Source organism: Mchenga conophoros, linkage group LG22, assembly GCF_057382185.1.
Source record: "Mchenga conophoros isolate Kocher_MC1m ecotype Shallow Benthic linkage group LG22, M_conophoros_male_GT1.1, whole genome shotgun sequence".
NCBI classification, from domain to species: domain Eukaryota; kingdom Metazoa; phylum Chordata; class Actinopteri; order Cichliformes; family Cichlidae; genus Mchenga; species Mchenga conophoros.
In genome coordinates this window covers 25,425,622-25,451,264 of record NC_140546.1, presented here as the reverse complement: position 1 = coordinate 25,451,264, position 25,643 = coordinate 25,425,622, and the positions used below count along the sequence as shown (strand labels likewise).

Sequence of the window (25,643 nt, the reverse complement as noted above, 5' to 3'; positions counted from 1 at the left end):
TACACTTTCATCTCGGCGACATGATCTCTTGCTCTTTTCATCCTCTTTGATCTCATCACCTTTTTCCTCTAATTATTTCCGTGCATTTTTTAATCTCTTTTGAGACTTAGTCCTTGATTTCAATCAAAGAAATGCTTTTATTGAATAAGCTGTTTAACATAAAAGGAGGAAGATGAAGAACAGCAAAGTATACCATACTTGGCACCGCTAAATCACATATCTTGTGATTAATAAAAGTATGAGGTGGCTGTAGAGTTCATTGGTGGTTGAGATACCCTGTCCAGTTGCTGTCATCTTTAGATGTTAAATGTTTAACACATTTATCAGTATTTTTTAAGTTTATTTTGATATCTTTAACATAAAATACATTGCATTTTATCGTTGCTAATAAGATCTGTAAATATTTTGACTGGAGTGAAAAAATTGTGGCTTTAAATTCATTTTCACCTCTGTTATGCTTCAGTAAAAGGATGGTCATCATTTTTTTTTTTTTTTTTACATTTTGACAACTTTATTTATGATTTTCCAATATGAAAAAAGTGCAGAAAAATATAACTCAAATTGCGATTACAAATACTGCCCTTGTAAAACTGGTTGCGCCACGCAGTGGCAAACCAGTTAGATGCAGGAGAATGTGTAATCTATGGGCACAAAAAAGAAAGAAAAAAAAAAGTACTACCATGTGAACAAGGCAAAAAAACAAACAAACAAAAACAAAAAACAAAAGCCACCAAAAACAAAACAAACAAAAATAGAATAAAATAAACACATAAATAAAAGGGGGAGGCTGCATTGTGCACAGTTCTTTTTGGCTTGCTACAGATAGTGGGTGGCATTAAAGAAAGAAAGAGAAATAAACCCAAACACAGATAAAAGCAGTATTACATCATACTTCAGTTTTGTAGTATTTACTTTGGGACCCTCTCAAACTGTATCTCAAGTGCTCTATGTTCAAGCACCTCATCACCTCTCTCACCCACATCCTTTTTTATGAATCTGACGACTGAGCAGATCATTGTTTTGTAAAATAGTTGTAATGTGGCTGAATCACTTTTTTGCGGATGTTAATGAAATGTTTTATCTGGACTCTGCCAGCTCAGTGTGGTGGAATTCGGGAAGAGATGGAGGGCATGATTCTCAGTCCCGGTTTCCCTGGCAACTACCCTAGCAACAGTGACTGCACCTGGAGAATCTACCTGCCAGTTGGTTACGGTGAGAGACATGAGAGGCTCTTGCAGCATGTCACGCTGGCATTTCTACACTAAAGAACCTTTAATTATGCAACTTGTAAGGCTGGACCGTGGAGTGACAGTGTTTATACATGTAGATTTATCGTGATAATGACAGTCGTGTCTGGAAGGCTCTCAAGAGGTAGTCTAAAATAAATGCAACTATCTGGAGCCTTAGACTAAAAATAGTGGATAAACATTTTTGGGGAAGTTGGCCTTGATTAAATTGTGTTTCAAATATTGCTGAAATGTGTAGCATTATACACATACAATGCTATATTAGTTATGCTAGGTGTGGCTAACACTAATGGAGCTAGCACCATTAGCCCTTCTTTTAAGCGTGCTAGCTTCCAGAATGTTACACAGCCTAAATACGACTATTCTTTTCTACATGAAGGTATAATAGAACTGCATTGGTTCATACAGCTGTCATGACAACTTCTCAGGAATAATCCGCACTCATATTTCTGGTGGGGATAAGTGAGGGCAGCATTTAGCTACTCGCACAAAATAGGGGTGCTCTCATACTTTTTTTAAGTAAGTATAAGAGCACCACAATCTACTTTACCACATTTACCTTTTTGATTTCATGGATGAAATGTGCAACAGCAGTCTGGCAGCAGCCACCTGACAGCAGTCACCTTAACAAGCTGCTTCCTATTCACTCAAGTAGGTTTCTGATGTGACTAAGCTACAATACAAATCCTTGAGTACCAGCATGCGTAAATCAGCTCCCCTGTAAAAACAAAAATAAAGGACATTCAGTGTCATTTCATTTTTGGCATTTTTTTTTTTTTAGGATTTTTGTTTATTTCTGGAATAATTGTAAACAATTGTTTTCGCCTCGTCCATTCACTCTTGTCAATTGAGTGCTACGGCTGAATTGCAACCATTTTCTGCACATAATAAGAAGCGGAATGACTCGCCTACTTTAACTTTGATAGTATTTTTGGGAGAACAATGCAATTTTGTTTTTTAATGGCCATTATCTATTTCTTATAAACAGGAGCCCACATACAGTTCCTCAACTTTTCCACTGAAGCCAACCACGACTTCCTCGAGATACGCAATGGGCCCTTGGAAACAAGTGCTGTCATTGGCAGATTCAGCGGCCAGGATGTTCCCTCTTCCCTTCTCACCACCTCTCACGAGACCACAATTTATTTCCATAGTGACCATTCGCAGAACAAGCCTGGCTTCAGGTTTGAGTACCAGGGTAGGTATCCAAATGGCCTTTTAAAAGATCGGGAGACTAAAGGTGGGATATAATCTGAACTTTTGGATTATGTCTGAGAAAGCAGACTTATTATATGCTTTTAATACTAAAAATAACAACCAAAAAATTTTACCCATTGCAGAGCTGGGCCAGTATCAATATTTAGAGCTACTTTGTTCTGCACGCGTTACTCCAGCACCTGTGGCACTTTTAGGCTGCTTCAGTCCATTTTTCCTGTTACTGAAATGTGATTCAGCAGAGGAGTGCCGAATGCACGTATCAGAACTAATGCAGAATATCAGAGCTATTTTGCGTGAATTGAAGCAATTCCAAAATCAGTATAAGAGTGAAAGCCACAGTGATGAATTTCATCTTGCGGAAGGAAACGAATCAATCATTATCTTCAGGAGTGTTTACTTTTATTTCAGCAAGTACACTTAAGTACTATTAGTGTCGCTTCAGTGTGAAATTTATTCATGTAAAGCCATAACATTACTGAATTAGTGCTATAACTGACTCTGAAGAACTAATCAGCGCAGAGAGGCAGCGAATTCCCCGGATAAATAGCTGTATATAAAACTGCTGATCACTTCAAAGATTGCTTTAGCATGTGCCAATAAAAGGCTTCATTGCATATCTGCACGTCTGCAAGGAATAAATTCCCCCGGTCCGCAAATGCAACAGGCACACTAAGTTTGTGTTTTGTGATTCAGCAAACGAGCCAGCAAATCGAAAGGTAGCATTGTGCATTTACATAATTATGTGTACATTAGCATATAAATCAAGCATTATATTTGCAAATACCAGCCCTCCCCTCCCCTTTTTTGCAATATTTGCATGAGTTATCTCCTACAAAGAGAAGCTGTGATCCATAGAAATCAATTCCTTTAGTCATATTTATATTCGTCATATTTAGTCATATTTATATATTTACCCACGCTACCTCTGATGACTGCATCATACTCCTCTGGTACAAGTCAAACCTGCCTTAGGCATTTTTTTTTCCCTCCTCTGAAAACTCCTGTCTAAGAAGGCGGAGGGGGATGAGGAGGAGTGAGTGGGAGGTTGTGCCTAAGGAACAACAGACACATGATGAAGGGGAATTGAAAGTGGGAAATAAAAATAGAGGATCCTCCGCTATAACAGTGTTGTTGTCTGGAAGCTGAGTATTCACACATTAAGGCAAGTCGTTAGTGGTTTGAAAGCTACTGTTAGCTAACTTCAGACAGTAAGAGAAAAACTATTTGAACATCCATGCGGGTAGCGTTCACAACCACAGCAATCATCAGAACAGTGAGCCTTTAGGAAACGTACTTTCCTGATCGACTTTGTTGATGTGAAAATAATATGATTCTCTGTTTAAGTTTCATAGCTGTATGAATGTATCTAGCTTTAATCGCAAATTTCTCTTCTTTTTCCCTTAGCTTATGAGCTACAGGAGTGCCCAGATCCAGAGCCTTTTCGCTACGGGGTGGTGGTGGGTGCTGGCTACAACGTGGGCCAGTCTATTTCCTTCGAGTGTCTGCCCGGGTATCAGCTGACGGGACATTCCATCCTCACCTGTGAGCACGGCACCACCCGCAACTGGGATCACCCTTTCCCTCGCTGTGAAGGTAAGTGATGCGAGCAAACAAGAGGACAGCTGTGCGCAGAACTAAACGAATAAAAAGATAACTTGCTTTTAAAACTGTAACGTATTGAACTATTACATCATTAGAGCAAAGTGTGGCCATGGAGATAATAATTATCTATTATGAATAATGTAATTAAACTGAATTATTATCCCCTATTAATGAAGCAAAGCACTCCTCAGCGAAAAATCAATACCGCGCTAAAGAGAAGCAGAGACAAATAAAAGATGAATAAAAGAGAGGCTCTATTGAAAGGAAAAGTAATGGATGCTGTTCTTTCGCCTCGTCCTTGACCCACATTCTTGCGTCGATTATTCAATAAGGCCAGCAAAATTACAGAGAGAGGTGATGGCCGTGACACTGGAACTTTGAATGGGCGAGCAGGGAGATAAATGGGAGTGAAAGGAGGAGCAACCGAGTGAAAAGGCACCGGGAACGGGAGATAGAGTTTATTCTCGCACTCGTGCTATTTTCTTGTATGTGGGCTTTTTCATGAGTCACGTCCAGTTTGAAGCTGAAAGATTATTTCCAGGGACCTGAAAGAAAATTATACTTGCATGTGTGCGCGATATGCTTCTTGTAGTATAATAGAATTCTTATTCTAATTATGTTAATGGGAAGAATTAGTATTGTTATTATTCAAATACTATTGCATTGTCCTATGATATCAGTACTTAGTATAAATGAACTGTTTATTTTTGTAATACTGATAGATAAAGCATTTAATATGCTTCATTTCATTCTGGCTTAATGCAGTATTTTCACTAATGAATACTACCCATTAAAATGCATATATGTAGTAATCTGTATGCATCCATGCACTCAGTATTTTGTGTATTCATGTGTACTCAAAGTGGGCATATGCTTGTATGTGAAGATATGTGTTTGAATAAGTCCTGACTGTTGCCGTATTTCACTTTTGCCCTGATGCTGTGGCCTGGTTTGTGGTCTGATGAAGAGGTTAGAGATACCTCTGTTTAATGGCATAAATGCACCTGTGAACTGAACCACACTAATGCCCAAATAACATTCGGTTTAATGCTAAAACAGCAAGAGTTCAGCTATTAAAGCTGCAGACAGGTCATTCTAAAACACAGGGTTTGATAAGGAATGCTTCCCGTAGTCCCTGTTTGCTTCACATAAAGTGACAATAAAATAATAGAGCAATAAGCTTTTCCGTCTCAGGGTTGTGCGCAAACATGCAGATTGTGGTTTCCGTGTGTCTTTGACCGTGCGCGTGTTCTGCTCTTGTTGAATTTGTTGAACAAACACACGAGTGAGCGAAGAGAAGCCCATGTTTTATAACCACTTCAATAATTGCAGGCTATTTATAGCATACTTGTGTAGTGCATACTTGTCGTGCAGACTCTGGATAACTGTCAGATGAAAACCCATCAGATGCAGAATCAATCCAGGACGAATCACTCAGTCCTGAAACCCCCAGACTACCAGACTCGTCTTCAGGGAGCGCATAGAGCAAATCCAATTCTGATTTATGTCCATAACTCTGTTCTTTCTCCCGTCCATGCTGAAGGTTAGCTCGGTATGCGTGGCAGTAGAGGCATAGCATATTGAAAATTAATAACACGTAAAAAATACTCTTCTCAATGGGTATAAATGTTACTATTTAAATTTGACTTCTTTTTGTTATTTTGCCTGCACTAGCCCACTTTGCATTATTATCATGTCTCAGAACTAGATATTAACTAGATATTTGTGCTCTTGTTTGGTCTCTTTGTACTTTTTATTTAGATTGTTTTTTTATTTTTATATGGTTACAATAAATAAAATAAATTCTATTAAAATGATATATGTATATCAAATACTTGAGAAAAACACCTTTTTCAGTTTAACCCTTTTGTCTATGAAAAAAATTAAGTCTGCAAAATAGAAAAAAGGACTTCTGTTATTAGCATCTCTATTAGTACCACACTAGATCGTTATTATAACCATAAAGCACTTAGTAATCCTTTATTTCAGTTTCTATAACTGTTCCTTTAATATCCTTGCCATTGCCACCTATACTAAGTTGTACATGAATTAAAAGCTTAGTATGCTTTGTCTCCATAACTACCCATTCTTCATTAATAGCAAATAGCACTGAAATAAGCTCAAACACAAGGCTGCTATTGCTACTAGGCAACAAGTTACTCTAGATTAAATATAGCTTATTCTGGTCTTATTTATAACTGACCAGTAGTTTGACACTTATTAACCCACACATGTAGCTGGATATAGAATAAATATAAATATAAATAAGGCTTTATTATGAACATGTTACAATAGTGCGAAAACGACAGAAAAATATAAACAAAACAATAATCCTATTAAATTTATTCAATAGGCAAGGCAAGTTTATTTATATAGCACAATTCAACACAATTCAACAACAAGGTGATTCAAAGTGCTTTACAGAGACATTAAAAACAAAAACAAATAAAAAGCATGATTTAAAATTGATTAAAAAACAAACAAACAAAAAAACAGTAGATAAAATCAGAACAATAGATAAAATCAGTAGTTAAAATTTAAGTTTTGAAATTTAAGCTTAAAAGTGTGGATTTGGTGTTTTATTCAAATGCAGCTGAGAACAGGTGAGTCTTCAACCTGGATTTAAATAAACTGAGTGTTTCAGCTGATCTGAGGCTTTCTGGGAGTTTGTTCCAGATATATGGAGCATAAAAGTTGAATGCAGCTTCTGTGTGTCGGGTTCTGACTCTAGGAACTCAGAACTTTAAAGTCTATCCTCTGACGGACAGGCAGCCAGTGTAAAGACCTCAGAGCTGGACTGATGTGGTCCACTTTTCTGGTCTTAGTGAGGACTCGAGCAGCAGAGTCCTTTACAGATTTTTTAGGTAGACCTGTAAAGATGCCGTTACAGTAATCAAGCCTGCTAAAGATGAATGCATGGACTAGTTTTTCTAGGTCCTGTTGAGACATCAGATCTTTTATCCTAGAAATATTCTTAAGGTGATACTAAGCTGATTTTGTTATTGTCTTAATGTGTTTTTCTAAGTTTAGGTCTGCATCCATCACTACACCCAAATTTCTCGCCTGGTTTGTGGTTTTTAGGTGTATAGATTGAAGTTCTCTGGTGACCTGTAATCGTTTTTCTTTGGCACCAAAGACTATTACTTCAGTTTTGTTTTTGTTTAGCTGGAGAAAATTGTGGCACAGCCAGTCATTAATTTCCTCAATGCATTTACCAAGAGCCTGTACAGGGCCTTGGTCTCCTGGTGACATTGTGATATATATTTGCGTGTCATCTGCATAGCTGTGATAGTTTATTTTGTTGTTCTTTATAATCTGTGCCAGTGGGAGCATGTAAATGTTAAACAGAAGGGGTCCCAAGATGGAACCTTGGGGAATTCCACATGTGATACTTGTCTGCTCAGATGTGAAGTTACCTATTGATACAAAGTATTTCCTGTTTTCTAAGTATGTTTTGAACCAGTTTAGTACAGTTCCTGAAAGACCTGTCCAGTTCTCCAGTCGTTTGAGTAATATGTTGTGGTCAACTGTATCAAATGCTGCACTGAGATCCAGTAAAACTAAGACTGACATTTTTTCCACTGTCTGTATTCAGACATATGTCATTAAACACTATAGTCAGAGCAGTTTCAGTGCTGTGGTTCTGTCTAAAACCTGACTGGAAGGCATCGTAGCAGTTATTCTGTTTTAAGAAGTAATTGAGCTGTTGAGAATCTGCTTTTTCAATGATCTTACTTAAAAATGGGAGATTTGAGATCGGCCTGTAGTTGTTCATTTGTGTCTTGTCAAGATTGTCCTTTTTCAGTATAGGTTTAATTACAGCAGTTTTTAGTGGTTCTGGAAACACACCTGACATTAAAGAAAAGTTGACGATCTGTAACAGGTCTGACTCCAAAGTCTTTGAGACCTTTTTGAAAAAACGTGTTGGCAGGACATCTAAACAGCAAGAGGAGGAGTTCAGTTGACCTAAGATGTCCTCCAGGTCTTTGCTGTTAATAGGTTGAAACTGTTTCATGGTGTTTAAACAGTTTTTTGGTGGACACAGTACATATCCTGGATCTGCTGTTGATGTACCAATTGCTTGTCTAATTTTTTGGATTTTTTCTGTGAAGAATTTGGCAAAGTCATTGCAGGCCATGGTTGAATGAAGTTCAGCTGCCACTGACACAGGAGGGTTTGTTAGCCTGTCAACTGTAGGAAATAAGACCTGAGCATTATGACTGTTTTTGGTGATGATGTCAGAGAAGTAGGACCTCCTTGCATTCCTCAGTTGTAAATTATAATTGTGAAGTTTCTCTTTATAGATTTCATAATGAACCTGGAGGTTTGTTTTTCTCCATCTGCGCTCAGCTTTCCTACACTCTCTTTTTTCATTTTTCACCAGTGTGGAGTTTCTCCATGGAGACTTTTTCCTTCCAGAGATAACCTTCACCTTAATGGGAGCAATAGTGTCCATTACATTTAACATGTTAGCATTGAAGCTATTGACGAGCTCATTGATTGAACCTCTGGACAGGTCAGGTGTTAATGGGAAGACCTGGTTAAAGATCACACTACTGTGTTCAGTTATACACCGTTTTGTGATCACTGTTGTTGATATATTTGTGTGGCCTGAAATTTTACTTTCAAAGAAAACGCAGTAATGATCAGACACGCCCACATCAGACACAGTAACCTTTGAAATGCTCAGGCCCTTGGAGATCAGTAGGTCAAGAGTGTGTCCTCTATTATGTGTGGCCTCTGTTACATGCTGAGTCAGCCCAAAGTTGCCCAGAGTGTTACTCAGGTCTTTAGTCCCTTTGTCCTGAGGGTTGTCCACATGGATGTTAAAATCCCCAACAATAATTACACAGTCGAAATCAACACAGATCACAGACAGCAGTTCACTGAGGTCACTAAAAAAGTCTGTGCAGTATTTGGGAGGCCTGTAAACATTAAGAAACACAACTTTGGATGGGGCCTTCAGCTGTAGAGCCACATATTCAAAAGACTGGAAACTTCCAGGAGATAGCTGCTTACATTGAAATGATTCATTAAATAAGACAGCAACCCCCCCCCCCCCCCCCCCCCTCTCCTGCTCACCCTGGCCTCACTGATAAAACTGTAGTTAGGAGGGGAAATAAACAGTAGGAAAAAGCACAAACTTCTCCCCCCCTACCTTAAATTCTACATTTTGCTACATATATATTTGGTTCCATAACCCCAGTAACATGCCAAAACATATCCATATTTAAAGAAATAGATGCTCATGCACATATACACACATATACATAAACATGTATACACACACATACCCTTAAATGCATGCATAGACATGCACAAATCAAAGCCCCCCCCCATGCCTTGGAAAAACCATATCTTGTTGTTTTTTTAAACTGGCTCATGCAGGGACACGTTATTCTGAGGCTGGCTCCTTTGCACACCTTGTGAATCTATTACTGCTGCAATTAACAGACCTTTTTCTTAAATGAACATATTAAAAAAATAACTGGAGGTCTGTTGAGATACACAAGGCCAGGTCGAACCATTGCCTCAATAAGTGACTTTAGGCATTTTCAAATTTGTCTCTCAGCAGACTAAGTGCTATAATAATGCTTTAAACAAAAAACTCAAAAGAAATTGCAGGGCAGCAGAAAGGAGATGGAGGAAAAATAAAAATAATATCAACCATCACATATTTTCCGAGCAACTTAAAATGTACAATAATACATTAAGGAAGTCAAGAAATTCATACTTCGCCAAAATAATCAGTAATAACAAAAATAATCCCAAGGTCCTCTTTTCCACCATAGATCATTTATTTAACCCTGATTTTAAAAGCTCCAAAAGAACCCCCACAGACTCGCTCTGTGAGCAGTTTGCAGACCACTTCAGGGGAAAAATCAGCGCCATCAGATCTGATATTTTATCTAATCGCGATATGATTGTAAACACATCTGAGGGCTCGATTGTACCTGAGGAGACACTGGACAGCTTTGTCCTGGTTAATGCTGAGAACTTTCAGAAGGTTTTCTCCACAGTGAGACCCACCACATGTCTTTTAGATCCAATCCCTTCTTCACTCTTTAAAACACTTTATGGATTTTTTGAGGCTGAGCTTTTATACATGATGAATTGCTCTCTTCAGTTGGGTGTCTTCCCTGCTGCCTTTAAAACGGCGGTGGTGAGGCCCCTTCTGACGAAGAGCAATTTGGATTGTAATGATTTTAATAACTACAGACCTGTATCCAACTTACCATTTTTAAGTAAAGTCTTAGAAAAACTTGTTTTTACTCAGATTACTGATTTTCTCAATGATAGACAGATCCTGGAGATATTCCAGTCTGGATTTAGGGTGAACCACAGCACAGAGACTGCTCTCCTAAAGGTTTTAAATGATCTTAGATGTAACTGGGACGCCCAAAAGCTCTCAGTCCTGGTGCTACTGGATCTAAGCGCAGCCTTTGATACAGTAGACCACGCTGTTCTTTTAAACAGACTAAAACACATGGTGGGCCTCTCTGGTGCTGTACACAACTGGTTCACTTCCTATCTCTCTGACAGATCTTTTATGGTGAGTATGGATACATGCTCCTCTAAGATCCATGAAATGACATGTGGTGTGCCTCAAGGGTCGGTTCTAGGCCCTGTACTTTTTAATTTGTATATGTTGCCTCTCGGCAGTGTCATCAGGAGGCATGGAGTGAACTTCCACAGTTACGCTGATGACACGCAGCTGTACATCTCCGTGTCTCCTGATGACACCAGACCAATGGATGCCCTTTTTAACTGTATCTTGGATATAAGATCTTGGATGGCAGAAAACTTTTTACAGCTTAACCAGGACAAAACTGAAGTTTTAATTGTCGGTCCTGAGGCTCAGAGAGAGAAACTCTTGTCTAAATTAGAGGCATTTTCACTATGTCCTTCGCTACAAGTGAAAAACCTGGGTGTTATTTTTGACTCTGAGCTTGGTTTTATCCCACATGTTAAACATGTAACCAAAATTGGATTTTATCATCTAAAAAATATAGCCAGAGTCCGCCCTATTCTCTCTCGGGCCAACACGGAGATGCTGATGCATGCTTTTATTACCAGTCGCATTGATTACTGTAATGCCCTGCTCTCTGGTCTTCCTAAGAAGAATATTTCAACTTTACAACTCTTGCAAAACTCGGCAGCTCGTGTGCTGACGAAGACCAGAGGGCGGGCCCACATTACACCGGTTTTAGAATCGCTGCACTGGCTCCCCGTGTGTTTCAGGATCGATTTTAAAGTTCTTTTATTGGTTTTTAAATGTCTTAATGGTCTTGGGCCTTCTTATCTCTCAGATCTGCTTTTACCATACGAACCCTCGCGGACCCTGAGGTCCTCTGGTACTGGCCTTTTGATTGTCCCTAAAGTCAGGACACATACTCACGGAGAGGCAGCTTTTCAGTGGTATGGTCCTCGTCTGTGGAACAGCCTGCCGGAGGAGCTCAGGGCCGCAGAGAACGTACATGTTTTTAAGAACAGGCTCAAGACCCACCTTTTTAATTTAGCTTTTACTTAGCGTTTATTTATTTTTTATGCTTATTTATTCTATCCTGTTATTCTATTATTAATTTAGGATTTACCTAATATTTCTTGATTTTATTCTTATTCATTTTTTAATCTTCTTACTCTATTTATATTTATATTTATATTGTATCCTGTTCTTATTTATTTTATCATTTTACCCTGTATATATCGTATTGCGTCATATCTCCAGTGTTTCCTCGGAGGGCGCTCTCTGCACCGGGGCTGTTATTGACCGTGGCTGCTGGTCTCTGGGATCCTCTCAGCCTGGTTGGGGGGCTCCTTGGCCTCCCTCCTGCTGTGTGCCCAGCCCGGAGGCTGCGGTCTGTGACCGGCTCCCGGTGCAGACGGCTCTCTGTTATAATGTTTCCTCACTTGGCTCATGCGAGCCCAGCCCAATTTTTACTCTTTAAGTGTGCGCGTGTGTGTATGTGTGTGTGGGTGGGGGTGGGGGGATATATGTGTATTGAGAGTGTGGGGAGTGAGTTGGAGGGTGGGGTGGGCTGCTTTTAACTATGTAAGACACTTTGTGCTACATTTTTTCTGTATGAAAAGTGCTTTATAAATAAAGATTGATTGATTGATTAAACTTCTATATTATTATGACCCAACAGCTTTCTAGCTGGTAAAGGATCCTGTCAATTCTCATCTGTGTGGGTTAACATGTGTGAATGTTGTAATAAATTAATAATGTCCAAGGCCTCACTTTAGATGGACTAACCTTTTTGGAGTTAAAAAGATTTCATTTAGACTCATTTGGACACAATTAATTTGTTTGATTTGGTATTAAGACTGACATGAGGAGTTCCAACATGTGAAGTTTTGGCGCTAATACGCTGCTGTTTTCTGTTTTTTAAGAGATAGTCGACTGAATTTTTCTCTTCTGTTCACGCCTGTTCAACTCCACAAGCAAACATATACTCTTCTTCACACAAGTCTTAAGTAGCTTTACAGTCAATGCGTCAACCGGAGGTGCAACTCCATAGAGTGTCTGGGGTTTAATCAATAGGCCTGATCGATAGCTCATTTAACAGGTGATGCAGCAGCAGAAGGGCCTCTCCGCTACAGGAATACAATTGGCAGTTTTATAATGTGAACACGCGGCCCACAACATATAACCTGAAAGACAAACGCAAGGATAAAACATGCAAGGGTGTGTCCTCAAGCTGAAAACCTCTTCTGGGTTGATTCCTGCACTACTGCGATTACTACGCTCTCTAAATTTCTGTGCCCCACCACAGTGAATATGAGGTTTCCATTTGCCCACCAGCACGATTGTTCGGATCTCCTTGAAGGGATATTTAAAATATGTCTATGGATGGCATAATTTGAGGCCAGTTACAGGGATGTGTTTGCAGATAACAGTCATTTAAAATTACTGGCTGGTCTGTGACCATAATGAGATCCTCTGCTAGTAACGTAATAAGTGCAGCCACAAGTGGTAATGCTCCTAACTAGCATGTTGGAAAAATGGTTGTAATGTCTTGCAGCCTTAATGGAAACTGCTAAATTCATGCATTTGAACTTTGTTAAGTTTCTGGAATCATGGAAGCATATAATTTAACTGTTCTGAAAAGGATTAATACATATACAAACTAGAGGTTGCAGGAAGTGACGTATACAGAATAAGGTGGTTAATGATTAAAGTTTGTGCACATGAAAGCCTAAGAAGATATTTAAAGAAGAACTGGAAATGTTTCAATAGAAATCTAGGTTTAAACGGGAATTCATTATTACTAGATCAGAAAGTGAATGGTGTTTTAAAAGTGTTTTAGGTGTTTTAGTCTTTTAAAAAAAGAGTAAGCGAGATAGAGAGTGTTCAGATTGCGCAGTGCTGCGTGATTGTGTTTTCTTCTTTGGGCTTGGTAGATTTAATACACATCAAAACAACAAAATTACTGGCAGAAATAATATGGCTTTTTTCAGGAAGCTAGACTAGATATATTTTTATGCAATGCTGAGCTGTGGTTAGAAATTCCTGGGGACTGTGAAGGATTTGTTCATTTCCAAAGCAAATGAAGACATTTATGTGATGCAATGAATAGTGGTTGAGTGTGATTTACTGTTTGTGATTGTGCAGTTGTTTTTTTTCTTTTGTTGTTGTTGTTTTTTACTCAAGGGTATCAGGCATGTATCGACGTGTGGGGTTCTAGTGTTGCCAGATCAGATCAGTGTACACGCACTTGTAACCTTTTCCTGTCACTCAGAGTTTGCACACTCACACATATCTACCCCTTCTACACTTGCTGTACATATATACACACAAACACACACACACACACACCTCAAAAGCCTCGTCCATATAAAACCCTCGCCTCATCTCCATACTCCCTCTCTACTGCCCCAATGGGAAAGGGTTGAGGCCTTATCTTAGCAAAACACTCCATCCAACTCCCCACTTACTAACAGGCTTTACTGGCTAATCTTTAGCTCAGACAAGTGCCTGGGCACCAGTCGAAAAGTGAAGGAGAGTGGGAAAGAGACACTGAGCAGAGAAGCAGGAGGAGAGAGGGATGAAAAACTCTTTTTTCGCTGATTGTGCCTGAATTATGTATCAACCCTAATGTATCTGTCCTGCCTATATAAAATATACACTTTCCCTGTCTTCACCGCCCTCTCTCAGTGCCTTGTGGTGGGAACATCACATCAGACAATGGGACCATCTTTTCCCCGGGTTACCCTGAGGAGTATCCAAGCTCAGCTGACTGCTCCTGGCTGATTACTGTGGCTCCTGGATTTGGCATCAAACTGACCTTCTCCCTCCTTCAAGTTCATGGGCCACACGACTTCATTACTGTCTGGTAAGAAATGACAGCGTAACAGGCTCCAGATATGCAGAAATAGTTTCAATGAGACAATGCGGACAGTTTGTTATTTTGAGGAAAGCAATATTAAACTTCACCATCGTCTCAAAAAATTCTCAAGAACTTGTTATCAGGCTTTCTTTAATCTTTGATTATTTGTTGTTTTTGTCTTTTAATACGATGTGTTAAATACACTTTTGCCTTTGTGCTTGACTGAGCATCAGTGGGTAAAGCTTCCTTTCATCACCTCCATAATACATGGTTAAAATTGCCATATGTGGCACCAAAGCCAGGTTTTTGCATACACGATGTTTGCCAGTTCTAGTTGATCCTCCAAAGCTTCCAAAGGTCCCAGCTCTCAGTGAGACAGGAGGTCTGACTGCCAGCCAACCTGGCAACATGACCACATGAAAGATCCACATGGTTTTCTGGTGACATCTACGTTTAACTGTTTGCGCTACTCATAGAAATTTGTTTGAGGCTTTTTTAGACCACCGATAATTTAAGTCAACATGGCTAAAGCGAGCCAAAATGTCCACTTTCTATCGTATTGTTTCTCATCTCTAAATGGTCCCCGCTGTGCTGATCTTTCCCAGCTAGTTCCTACAGAGCCAAGATGGGGGACTATCTTGTTCCCCATTTTCCAGCTACCACCGCTGTGTATCTATCCACTGAACTACTGAGCCAAGGAAATGGGCCCCTTAATGGCGGCTTGGCTAGAGTGCTGTCAGGCAGAAGTCCCTAGCCAGCCGTTTCCAGAGCTGCTTGTAATCTCCCATGCCCAGTCTGACAGCCAAAGACAGATGGTTTTTAAGCTGAATGGTTGTGGCAGGAATCTGGGAGCTGGCTTAATCGGCCATGCCCACACCAGGGGACTGCCAAGGCTGGGCCACAGCTTCCAGAGACACTCCCTTTGGATAGCTGTTAGCAGGAGCACCGCAGTCGAGACCTGTCACTCCACGCTTACTGTATCTCAAATTCTACCTTATTTTAACATAATCATCCAAAACAGGTGAGGGGTAATCTCTTTGGGTTTGTTGAAGTGTGAGCAGCTTGATTATACTCTTCTGAAGCTGCTTGACAATAATCTGGCATGTGGCTTAGTAGTTTGTTTGCATCACAGACCCTTAAGGTTCTTTATGGCTCCTATACAAGTGAGCTCTGGAGCATAGACTGGTGTTTCCAGTGTATTGTTGTTTTTGCATTTATGGTTGACTTGCAACATTCCTCCATTTTTAGGGATGGTCCACAAGAAACAGCCAGGAAACTAGGTGTGTTTACTGATGGAGAGCCCAACGACCCACCCAGCAGCACATCTAATCAGGTGCTGATACGGTTCCGTAGTAATACAGAGAAGGGTGGACTCTTTCGTATCAGCTATCAAGGTTTGTACATGGTGTGGATCTAGCTTTGTTTCTAGCTCTTGATTTACATACATTCTTTGTTTAACTCCTTTCATGTCTTTGATGCACTCACAGCTTACAGACTACAGTACTGCCTCCCTCCCTCCATCATTCCTAATGCTGAGATTCTGATGGCAAGCAAGGAATTTAAAATTGGTAGGTGGAAATGCTGTCACAATAAGACCCATGCACTTAAACACAATGGCACTGACACTTCTGCCTTTTTGTATTTAATGTTGTTCCCATGCAGATTTGCAGAACCGTAGCATTTTGAAGCATTCATGAAGCTTCTAACTTTGGCTGTTTTTATTGCCTAGGTTCGCTGAATACACAGTCCATTCAGACACACCTCAAATGCATCACCTAGGGCAGGTGATCTCATTCCCTTTGAAGACAACAGAGATGAATTCCTGTTTCTGTATTTGTGTAGCTATTTGACCTTTATTATTCAGAGGCATAAACGTAGCAACACTGACATAGTGTCTGTAGGATCCCATGGGGATTTTTGTGTCCACAGATTCATCCCAGTTTTCACTGAAACACATGACTGATGATAACTTCTGTATTGTTATAGAATCCTTTATAAGGAGCACTTTTTACATGTATCATAACAGTTAATGCTACTGCTTCTGACCTTGACCTTGACTGTTGCTCTCCTTTGTCCATCACTGTTTTCAGGTGATATAGTGCGCTACCGATGTCTCCCAGGATACCAATTAAGTGGAAACAGCATCCTGACCTGTCGGCTAGGTACACATTTGGAATTTGAGGGCCCTCCACCCTCATGTGATGGTAAGTGTTTGTTTACAACTTGAAAACATCCTGGAGTACCATTGATATATCCCTGGATATCCTAGCTTTGAGCACACTTGTACACATCAAACAAGGGTTGGGAGGTGATTTTTGTGACGTATACAACACTGAGTTGGACACAGTATGGTGATGGGTTGTGAAGGATCTTGCAGAAGGCTAAAGCACCTTAACTAGTGTGCCCTACATCAAATTTGCCAATGTTCATAAGGTTGAGTCATCAGGGGCCACCAATGAGATCAGCTGGTCTACTGGGATTTTACCTCATGGCCTAAATATAAACTCACTGGCCACTTCATTAGGTATTACTGTTTAACTGCTCATTAGGACAAATATTTGATCACATGGTAGCATTTCATTGCATTTAGGCATGTAGACATAGTGAGGACAACCTGCAAAAATTCAATCCGAGCTTCAGAATGGGGATGAACGGTCATTTTAGAGATTTTGAATGTGGCATGGATTTGTTTCAGAAATTGTTGATATACTAGAGAAAATGCCTTACCAGAGGTCAGACTGTTTCGAGCTGATAATAACAACATGGAAAAATCACTGACTGGTCTGATGAGTCATGATCTCTGCTGCAACGTTTGGATAGTGGGGTCAGAAAACAGCATAAAGAACACGAAAGCACAGATCCATCCTCTGTTGTATTAAGAGTTCAGTTTGATGGTGAAGGTGTATTCGTTTTGGCAACATTTTCTTGACAATTTGGGCTTCTGTATGGCAGTTGTTTAATGCCCCTGCCTACCGCAGTACTGTTGCTGACTATATCCATCCTTTTATGACCTCTTCTGGCTGCTTCTAGCATCATAACATGCCATGCCACAAAAGGCAAATAATCTTACACTGATTTTTTAACATGACATCGAGTTCAGTGTACTCAAGTGGCCTCCACAGTCACTAGATCTCAGTCAGATCCAATAGAGCACCTTTGGGATGTGGTGGGAGGGGAGATTCATATCATGAATGTCCAGCTGACAAATCTGCATTAACTGTGTGACGCTATCATGTATCATGTACCAAAATCTCTGAGAAATGTTTCAAGCACCAAGTAAAATAGGGTCTAACCTCTTCTAGCAACATGTAACTGCCACTAAGTGTATATTTTGCCTAAAAAGCACCAAGAAGACAAATGGGTTCTGCTGCTGTGAAATAAACAGTATGTCAGAACTATATATGGTATAGGTAAGTCCTACTGGTTATGAGTTCTTGTGATAGTTAAGACACTTTACTGTCAAAAGAAATAACTTACAGTATTCCAAAGTAATCCTATCTGCCTGTACCATTTTTATCCTCTCCTACATTTAAGCTGATCAAATAGCATCAAGCACATGGTGTAAAAAACACACATTCTACGTGCACCAGCACAGAAACAACAGGGCCAGTCTGAATATGAACACACAAAATGTTTAAGCACCAAATGCAGTGATGTGGTTTGTTTACATAATATATATCTTAAGATGCATCGAACCATTTTCGAGTCTGATGAATCATAATGTTTTATATGTAGCACAAGTCAACACTGCCTTCATCCTCCAAGAGGGACTGTATGAGTTTATTTTCAGCAGTGTTATGTATCCCTTAGCTCTAATCATGGACTGATGACTCAAACATGGAGCTTCGCCTCTTTTCTTGCTCCTGCGGGTACCCTTTTTTGCCTGTAGTCAGGGAGCGACAGCCAGATATCAGCTTGGTACCATTTCCCATCTTGGCGGATGATGCTTGGCTCCCGTGAGGCCGAGCGCGGCTGCTGTGGCGCTCTCTACATGCTGAGATATCGTCCTCCCAGAGGAATGCAGCACCCACCGCACGCGCTATAACATCGTAATGCTGCACGTTGTGCACGCTACTTTTCCTCGGGGCGAGAGTCTGGGTGCATAAAGGGGTTTGTGCTTCACAGTATCATAAAAGCGTATCTTTCATTTTCTTTCTTTCTTTATTGGAAATGTGTGTCTCATTTAAGAATGCTTCGTGTGTCCCGTTCTGTTTGTGGGTTAGGTGGTGGGCGAGAGGGAGGTTTAGGCGAAGTTTGATAAATGCAACTAATTTAGTGTACTAAATAGGAAAAATATGCAAAGCTCTCAGCATGAGGTGAAAAAGGAGAGAGATACAAAAAAGAATTAGACGAAAGCAAGAGGGTAATGAAAGGGGAAGAGGAACTATGTGTAGGCTAATAATGGAGATGTGGAAAGTGCTTAGGACACCCAGTGAGAGGCAGAACGGAGAATACCGAAAGTGTCAAAAAGCGAGAGGAACAAGGCAGTCCCTTGTATGTATGTTCCCTGGATTTATTTGCCACCCATTTTTACCCCACAGACAGATATTTGCACCTCTATATGTGCAAGAATAAGCCTACAGTGTTTACAATCATGGAACATTGGCAGATGGTTGCCCCTCCCTAAATCTAGTTCTGCTGAAGGGTTCTTCTTGTTAACAGGATTTTTTTTCTTCCCACCATCGCTAAGTGATTGCTCAAAGGGGTCATCTAATTGTTGGAGTTTTCTCTGTGTTGTTGTAGGCTCTTTAACTTATAATATAAAGTACTTTGAGGCAACTGTTGTTGTGATTTGGCGCTAAATAAATAAAATTGAATCAAACTAATGCATAAAATCCAGTAATTTTTTTAGGCTTTTAATATAGGTTCAGTTGCAAAATTCCCTTCAACAATTTGTTTCCCTTTGTGCTGACTAATGTACTGAGAACAGACAACCCACCTCCTGCTCCCCTTTTCTCCAGCTTTTATTAGCTTTTTTTAGGGAGCTGAAAGCAGAGAAAAAGTTAAAAGACGATGCTCGAATGAGAGGGAGAGAGAAGAGGGTCAAAAGATAAACCGATAGGAAGAGAGCAGTTTGAGTATAACTCTGGATACGCTGGAAAAAGCCAAAAACTGGCCTGGAAAAGATGGAGGAGAAATTGCTAAATGAGCAGAAGGGTAGTGAGTAAGTGAGAGTGGGGCTAGAGTTTAAAAGCAAGGCGAGAAAGGGAGACAGGGAGAGACTTAGTTGGAGGGCAGTGAAGAGACGAAGAGCAACAGCTCATTGAAATGCAGGGGACATGCCGGCTGCAGCTGCACCTATCAAATCACCACTTCTAGCTCTGACAAGCAAAACCCTCCCTGCACATTTAGCAGCCCTCACTCCCCGCACACAAACACACACCGAGTCGCTGTATACGTATACTGTATGCACCTCCACGCCGGTCTAGCTGGTGTCTGGGTTACGCAGCGTTGGATGTTGTCATTCTGTGACAGTCTTCCAAGAGTGCAGCCCTGGAACCACTGCCGGGTCTGCAGTGTTCCTTGCCCCCTCGGCGCCAGCATCCTCTCTCATCCTCTGCATTCCCCTCCTCCCTCACTCGACACTCACTTCTCTCCCATGACTCACTAACATCAGACTTATGTTCTTACATAACACATGTAGCCTTTGTTCCCCAGACTTTCTTTGTCATTGTCTGAGGCTGCTTGAAAACAGAGCGCCGTGCATTCCCACACACTTTATAACACACAGGTGTCTGTCAATACCCAGATCTATCTGTCTCTACCTTCCCAAAAACCTGGCATACAGGCAGAGAAATAAAACCTACCATCATAAATATGTAAACACTGACACACAGTAACTTTAGTTTTTTAGCTGTTTAATTCAGAGAACAGTTGCCAGTCATCCAGATGGGTATTTGCTGCCATCGGAGCAACCGGTGGCTTGGTTCAGCATTTGATTTCCCTTCTATTTGATTACACTGGGTTGTATTGGACCCACGGCCCTTAACTACATTTGCTGTCTGCAGAGACCACAGGGAGTTCAGGCATCACACACACAAAGCTGCAGCATCAGTACAAAGTGTTGCTTGAATTCATTAATGAAAACACAATGAGCTCTGATGAGTCCAAATCCCTGTGTTTATCCCCCAGACAGATTTCTGGTTAAAACCTGCATAATAATCCATCACATTACTTTCCCAGCTAGTTACAGTAGCTTTCTTCATCCCTGTCCCCTTTTGTTTTTCTCGCCTCTTCATTTATCTCTCTTCCGCTCCGATTTTTTTCCCCTCTCTCTCTGCCCCTGTCTTCTTTTGTTAGAATGGATTACAGCTACCCCCTTCGTTTCCCATCTTCATTGTCATCCCTGACTTCTAAGAGTTGTTAGGCCCTGATCCACATTAATACTTATGTTGTGGCCCTTCCTATTCATTCGTCTCGTTATCAGACCTCGGCTTATGCTAATTAAAAGCCATCTCAACGGCAATGCAGCAGTTCAAGCTTGATACATATAGTAGATTTATGTATAGGGGCAGTTTGATTGGGAAGATATTTGCAAACTTTGAACAGTTTCCCCACAAACAGAAGGGACGCTTCACAGAACGCTGTCCCTGCTGCCTGTTTATTCCGCTCCTCGTCTCATTAAAGTGAGATTTCATTTTGAGCTCTATCAGGGTTGATCTCACCTTGTGTGTCGAAGCACCCCCCCTCACACACACACACTTTCTTTTTCTTTTTCTTTTTTCCAGCTGTCAGATTTGTCCCCTAATACCCTTTTGTTTACAGCCAGAGTGATGCTTCATTTCAAAATGGATTAGTTTAATAAGTAGCAGCCTATAGATAAGCGCCCCTGCCCATCTCTTTCCATCAGCTCCGAGACAAGCTGAAGTGAGTTTTGAAGACACATCCAGGCTTTCTGAAAGGTCACTGACAACACATATCTCATCCTCGGAGAATTGATCATTTAATGAACTTCACTCTTAGATTTTATATGCCACTTCCAGGTGCAATCACTTCCACTATCGCTGACGGATTTAAACCTTTTTGACTCATATCCACTGAGGGGCTTGACGTTGTAAATGATTTTTGCAGACTTGGGGAATGTCTTCTCGGAATTTAGGATCATAGGTGATTAATGTTGCTTTACTTCCAGAAGTCGATGCCAGAAGTGGTACTTTGCCAGGCTATTTTCTTTTTTCTTTTTTTCTTTTTCTTTTTTTTTAGACAAAACTGCTGTTTTTGGTTGATGAAGAACACTGAAAAATATTAATTGTTTGTTTGGAAGCATTATACTTAGGGAAATGTAGCAAATGCAACAAATGGTTACATTTGACAGAAAATAATTCTTACATGCCAGCTTACCTGACATTATCCGAAATTTCCTGAGGGAATAAATCCCATCTAGCTGACACGCCAACCCCAGTAAAACAAACGGGAAGAATTATTTGCAGATGCTGTTTAAACCAAGGCTTTCTGCCATATTTTTATGCAAATTTCATAATCTTTTTCCCCTATGAACACAGAGAAGATGATGAACAAACCAAGGCATGCACAACTGTTCATTCACACACACAGGCTCACCTATTTACAAGTTAATAGTCGCTTCACATTGCTCAAGAAAAGAGGCACACAGCTTGAGCTCCAGTCAGAGAATTCAGGATTTCTCAGCTGTTGTGAAGGACCTCAAAGTGCCAAGTGCTTCCTTTGCCCTAAGGTAAAACAGTGCATGGGTATTAAAATTGCAGCACACGGCAGATACTTTATACCCCAAGCAAAGTTTTCTGCCACATTTGTTTGACAAACACAAATGCTTGCAAAAAAATCTATGCGCATGCAGAGAGAGCACCTGGTCGAGTAAGTGCTGTTTTAAGCGGTTTGTCAGTACATTTTTATGTATGTGTGTGTGTTTTTAATGATTTCTCCAATGAAAGAATTTAAAGCCTTTGGCGTGTAACAGCTTAAATATACTCTTTTTTTATTGCTATTAGTTGGAATGGATGTATTCATAATTTCAACAGGACTTAAACTGTTGGGTTGCACGTCTTTTGTCCTGTCTCCCTCCCTTCATCTCTGGGCTCGGCAGATGGCTGCCTCTCCCTGAGCCTGTTCTCTCCTGTTAAAAGGAGGTTTTTCCTTCTCGCAGTCACCAAATGCTTGTTTTTAGAGGCTCGTCTAACTGTTGGGATTTTCTTTCTATTGTTTTAGGGCCTTTACCTTACAATATAAAGCACCTTGAGATCACGTTGTTATATGGTGCCGTATAAATAGCAATGAATTGAGTCTAAGGAGGTTGGAAAGAAAATGATTGGACTTCTTTGAGGTTTTCTTGAAGATGTTGCACCTCTCATCCATAAGGCTTCCTCAGTTCTAAAATCAAAAGGTGGAGAGTCATCTTGCATCAGCTGACTTGATAGGGTCACATTATAGGATTGGGCAAGCCCTCACAGTGGTTTCACCCGAAACCTCTGGAGGTAATGACCTTCGCATTTTTTCCCATCTTGGCTCATGTGATGACACACATGATTAATAGTGGCTCAATGACCTTTCTAAGGGACAACCTCTGCTAAGGTTTATTCATGGGATTACCATGACTTGGATGACTTGAATTCAGTGCAATTTAAATTGAGTTGCAGCAGGGCTTCTGTGTTAAAACAGTTAAATACTGTTAGGTATGGCAAAATTTGTTCTTAGATAATTTTCTATGGAAACTATTGAAAGCTGTAATCACAGCAGTAGAAAAATCCTTTTTTAATGTTTGTGTGCAACTACAGAGATTTTTTTAGCTTTGTTGAAAGTGTTATTACACATCAGCTTCATCTTCTCTATGCATATAGACACAGTGAAGACAAGTAGTATTTAAACAAACAGTGTAGCTGTTGCATTGTGTCGCCATAACAGCATGTTGCATCCTTTCATTTTGCAGCTTGTTTATGGGGCTGCAGTGTGCATGCAGACATCTCTGTCAGATTAAAAGGTTGGCTTTACAGCACTGCAGCAAAAACACAACAGACAGGAGCGCTGCGTGCTGTCTGATAATATGGAATGAAACCACTAGAAAATGTCAAAGGATGTCATGGAGACGTCCTGCAAGAATGCAAATGACAGAGGGAGAAAATGAGATGAGCGGATGTATGAGGTCCGCCCAGACGTGCCTCTTCAAAAAGGCGCTTTGAGGCAGATGTGAGCGTTAACCACCGAGTTAGCATCACATCTGTCGCACACTCACAATGGGAAAAGAAGACGGAATACGCTAATGGCAAGTCAGTAATATTATGTAACGTATAAGCCGTTTCCTGGAGTGACTTAGCATGGACAGCTTTGTTTCCCCGTGACAGCATCAGGACCAGAATGACAATTAGCTTAGCTATGCTTTTAGTCACATTGAGTTGCCCTCCAGCAACAGTATGGCTCTAACCAATCCAATTTGTGTTTCAAGGTAAATTGATTCCACTAAAACAAATGAACAATCGCTGAATGTGATGCGCAATTATGAAACGACAATACAGGAACAGATCATCATTCCTGTAGGTCACAATAATAGATTTACGTTTTGTCTCTCTGCTGTTTCTTTCTGTCAACAGTGACGTGTCCCATGAACGAGATACTCACAGCCTCCACGGGCGTCATCATGAGTCAGTCGCCCGGCAACGGTTTTCCCCACTTTGAGTCCTGCTCCTGGGTGGTTAAGGTAGAACCCGGCTACAACATCACTTTCACTATCGAACATTTCCAGACCAGCCGTCAGTTCGATGAGCTTGAAATCTTTGATGGTGAGTGACTGCATCTGTTAAGACAGAGAACTTGTGTTCATCAGTGCTAACATAAACGACAGTGTTTATCTGTTTGTACCTGTTTGGTTTATACCATTACATTTCCTAGTGGTTTTCTTGGTCTGGATTACCAGCTGGACTCCCTGTGACATCTCTTTTCACATATCCCCTGGCAAAAAGAGTCATTTTCACAGATATCTGCAATTAAAGGCTAAAATAAGCCAGAAGGCTAAATCCACTATTCCCAACAAAGCTCTCTGCCACTGGTAACAGAAAATCAAACGTAGGCTCCCTTTTATGGTGACAGAACATCTACATCTGCCTTGTACATTTGCATGTGATTAGAGGTACAGTCAGCATCTCTGCCAGGCTGCTCTGAGAAAGTGGTGATCGTATACACTGGTGATGCTGATTAGTGCTTTTTATCTTCTGCCGAGTGTAGAGGAACAGACATTTGCTAACCTTGGGGCTGCCAAGCCAATTATGGACTGAAGTCTTATTTTTTTTCCCCATCATTAGAAGATTAGGAAATTGTGATATTTTTCAAACTTCTGTGCTTCTGTTTGGATAAAGATAAATTCTGTGCAAATATATATATGTGGATATATATATATATATGTATATAAATTATGTGTCCTCATTACATTTTTGTTTTTTACTTTTGACTAGAATATACTTTACAGAATTTATCTCACATTTATAGAACATAAAAGCTTAGATAAAAACCGTGCCTTTTTAGTAGTCTTGTGATTTTTACAGCTGGATGCCTCTCAAATCATCATTCCCCTCACCCATGTCTTCATCCAGGCCCATCCAGACAGAGTCCTCTCCTAATCACACTAAGTGGTAACTATTCCAGTCCGCTCAGCATCACCAGTTCCAGTAACAAAGTCTACCTGCACTGGTCCTTCGATCACACTACCAGCCACAAAGGCTTCCGCATACGCTACTCAGGTGAGTCTAAAGCAGCGATTTGCTAGCATGGGGTGCATGGCTTCTTTCGAAATCGAATTTTTCTAAAGTTTTCAAGTCTTTATGAAATTCAAGGCCAACACCGAAATGCTTAAAATGTGTGGAATGGCAGACATTGACAGCTTCATATGTACACTGGGGAATATTAACTTGATAATTCTGGACCTCGTTTGTAAATTCAGTCTCTTCAGTGGTGCGTTCGGTTTACTCTCTAAAGGAGACCAATATTTGGACTGCCAACTGCAGCTGAGATGACCAGAAATATCAGCCATCTCTATGACAACCTAGTGGGGGTGGTAGGCATCTGCAACACTTGGGAATTAGTAAACACTGTGTCTTGTATTGCCTATTATTCCTCTGTTTTGTCCTGCTCCTGTGAAGGATCTGTTGGTATACGACACCTGCATAACTCGCTGTGAATTATGACTGTGTAAATATTTAAAAGGCTCCCTCCGTTCTGTATCAACACCACTCAGCCAGATTGACTAATCGTCTCTCTCCCCTCCTCTCAGCGGAGCTTTCTG

General features: G+C 40.5%; 1 protein-coding gene across 3 annotated transcripts in view; it reads left to right on the top strand.

Moving 5' to 3' along the window:
* Positions 1 to 25,643, top strand: part of csmd2 (CUB and Sushi multiple domains 2) — a 288,003-nt gene that overhangs the window by 221,309 nt on the left and 41,051 nt on the right. For all 3 annotated transcript variants that reach the window (XM_085261294.1, XM_085261295.1, XM_085261293.1), the window contains 9 exons: positions 1,096 to 1,212; positions 2,236 to 2,445; positions 3,870 to 4,058; positions 14,227 to 14,404; positions 15,647 to 15,792; positions 15,886 to 15,966; positions 16,489 to 16,602; positions 23,959 to 24,147; positions 24,955 to 25,101. In XM_085261294.1, the coding sequence (XP_085117420.1) occupies positions 1,096 to 1,212; positions 2,236 to 2,445; positions 3,870 to 4,058; positions 14,227 to 14,404; positions 15,647 to 15,792; positions 15,886 to 15,966; positions 16,489 to 16,602; positions 23,959 to 24,147; positions 24,955 to 25,101 (1,371 nt within the window). The remainder of the gene's footprint in view (positions 1 to 1,095; positions 1,213 to 2,235; positions 2,446 to 3,869; positions 4,059 to 14,226; positions 14,405 to 15,646; positions 15,793 to 15,885; positions 15,967 to 16,488; positions 16,603 to 23,958; positions 24,148 to 24,954; positions 25,102 to 25,643) is intronic.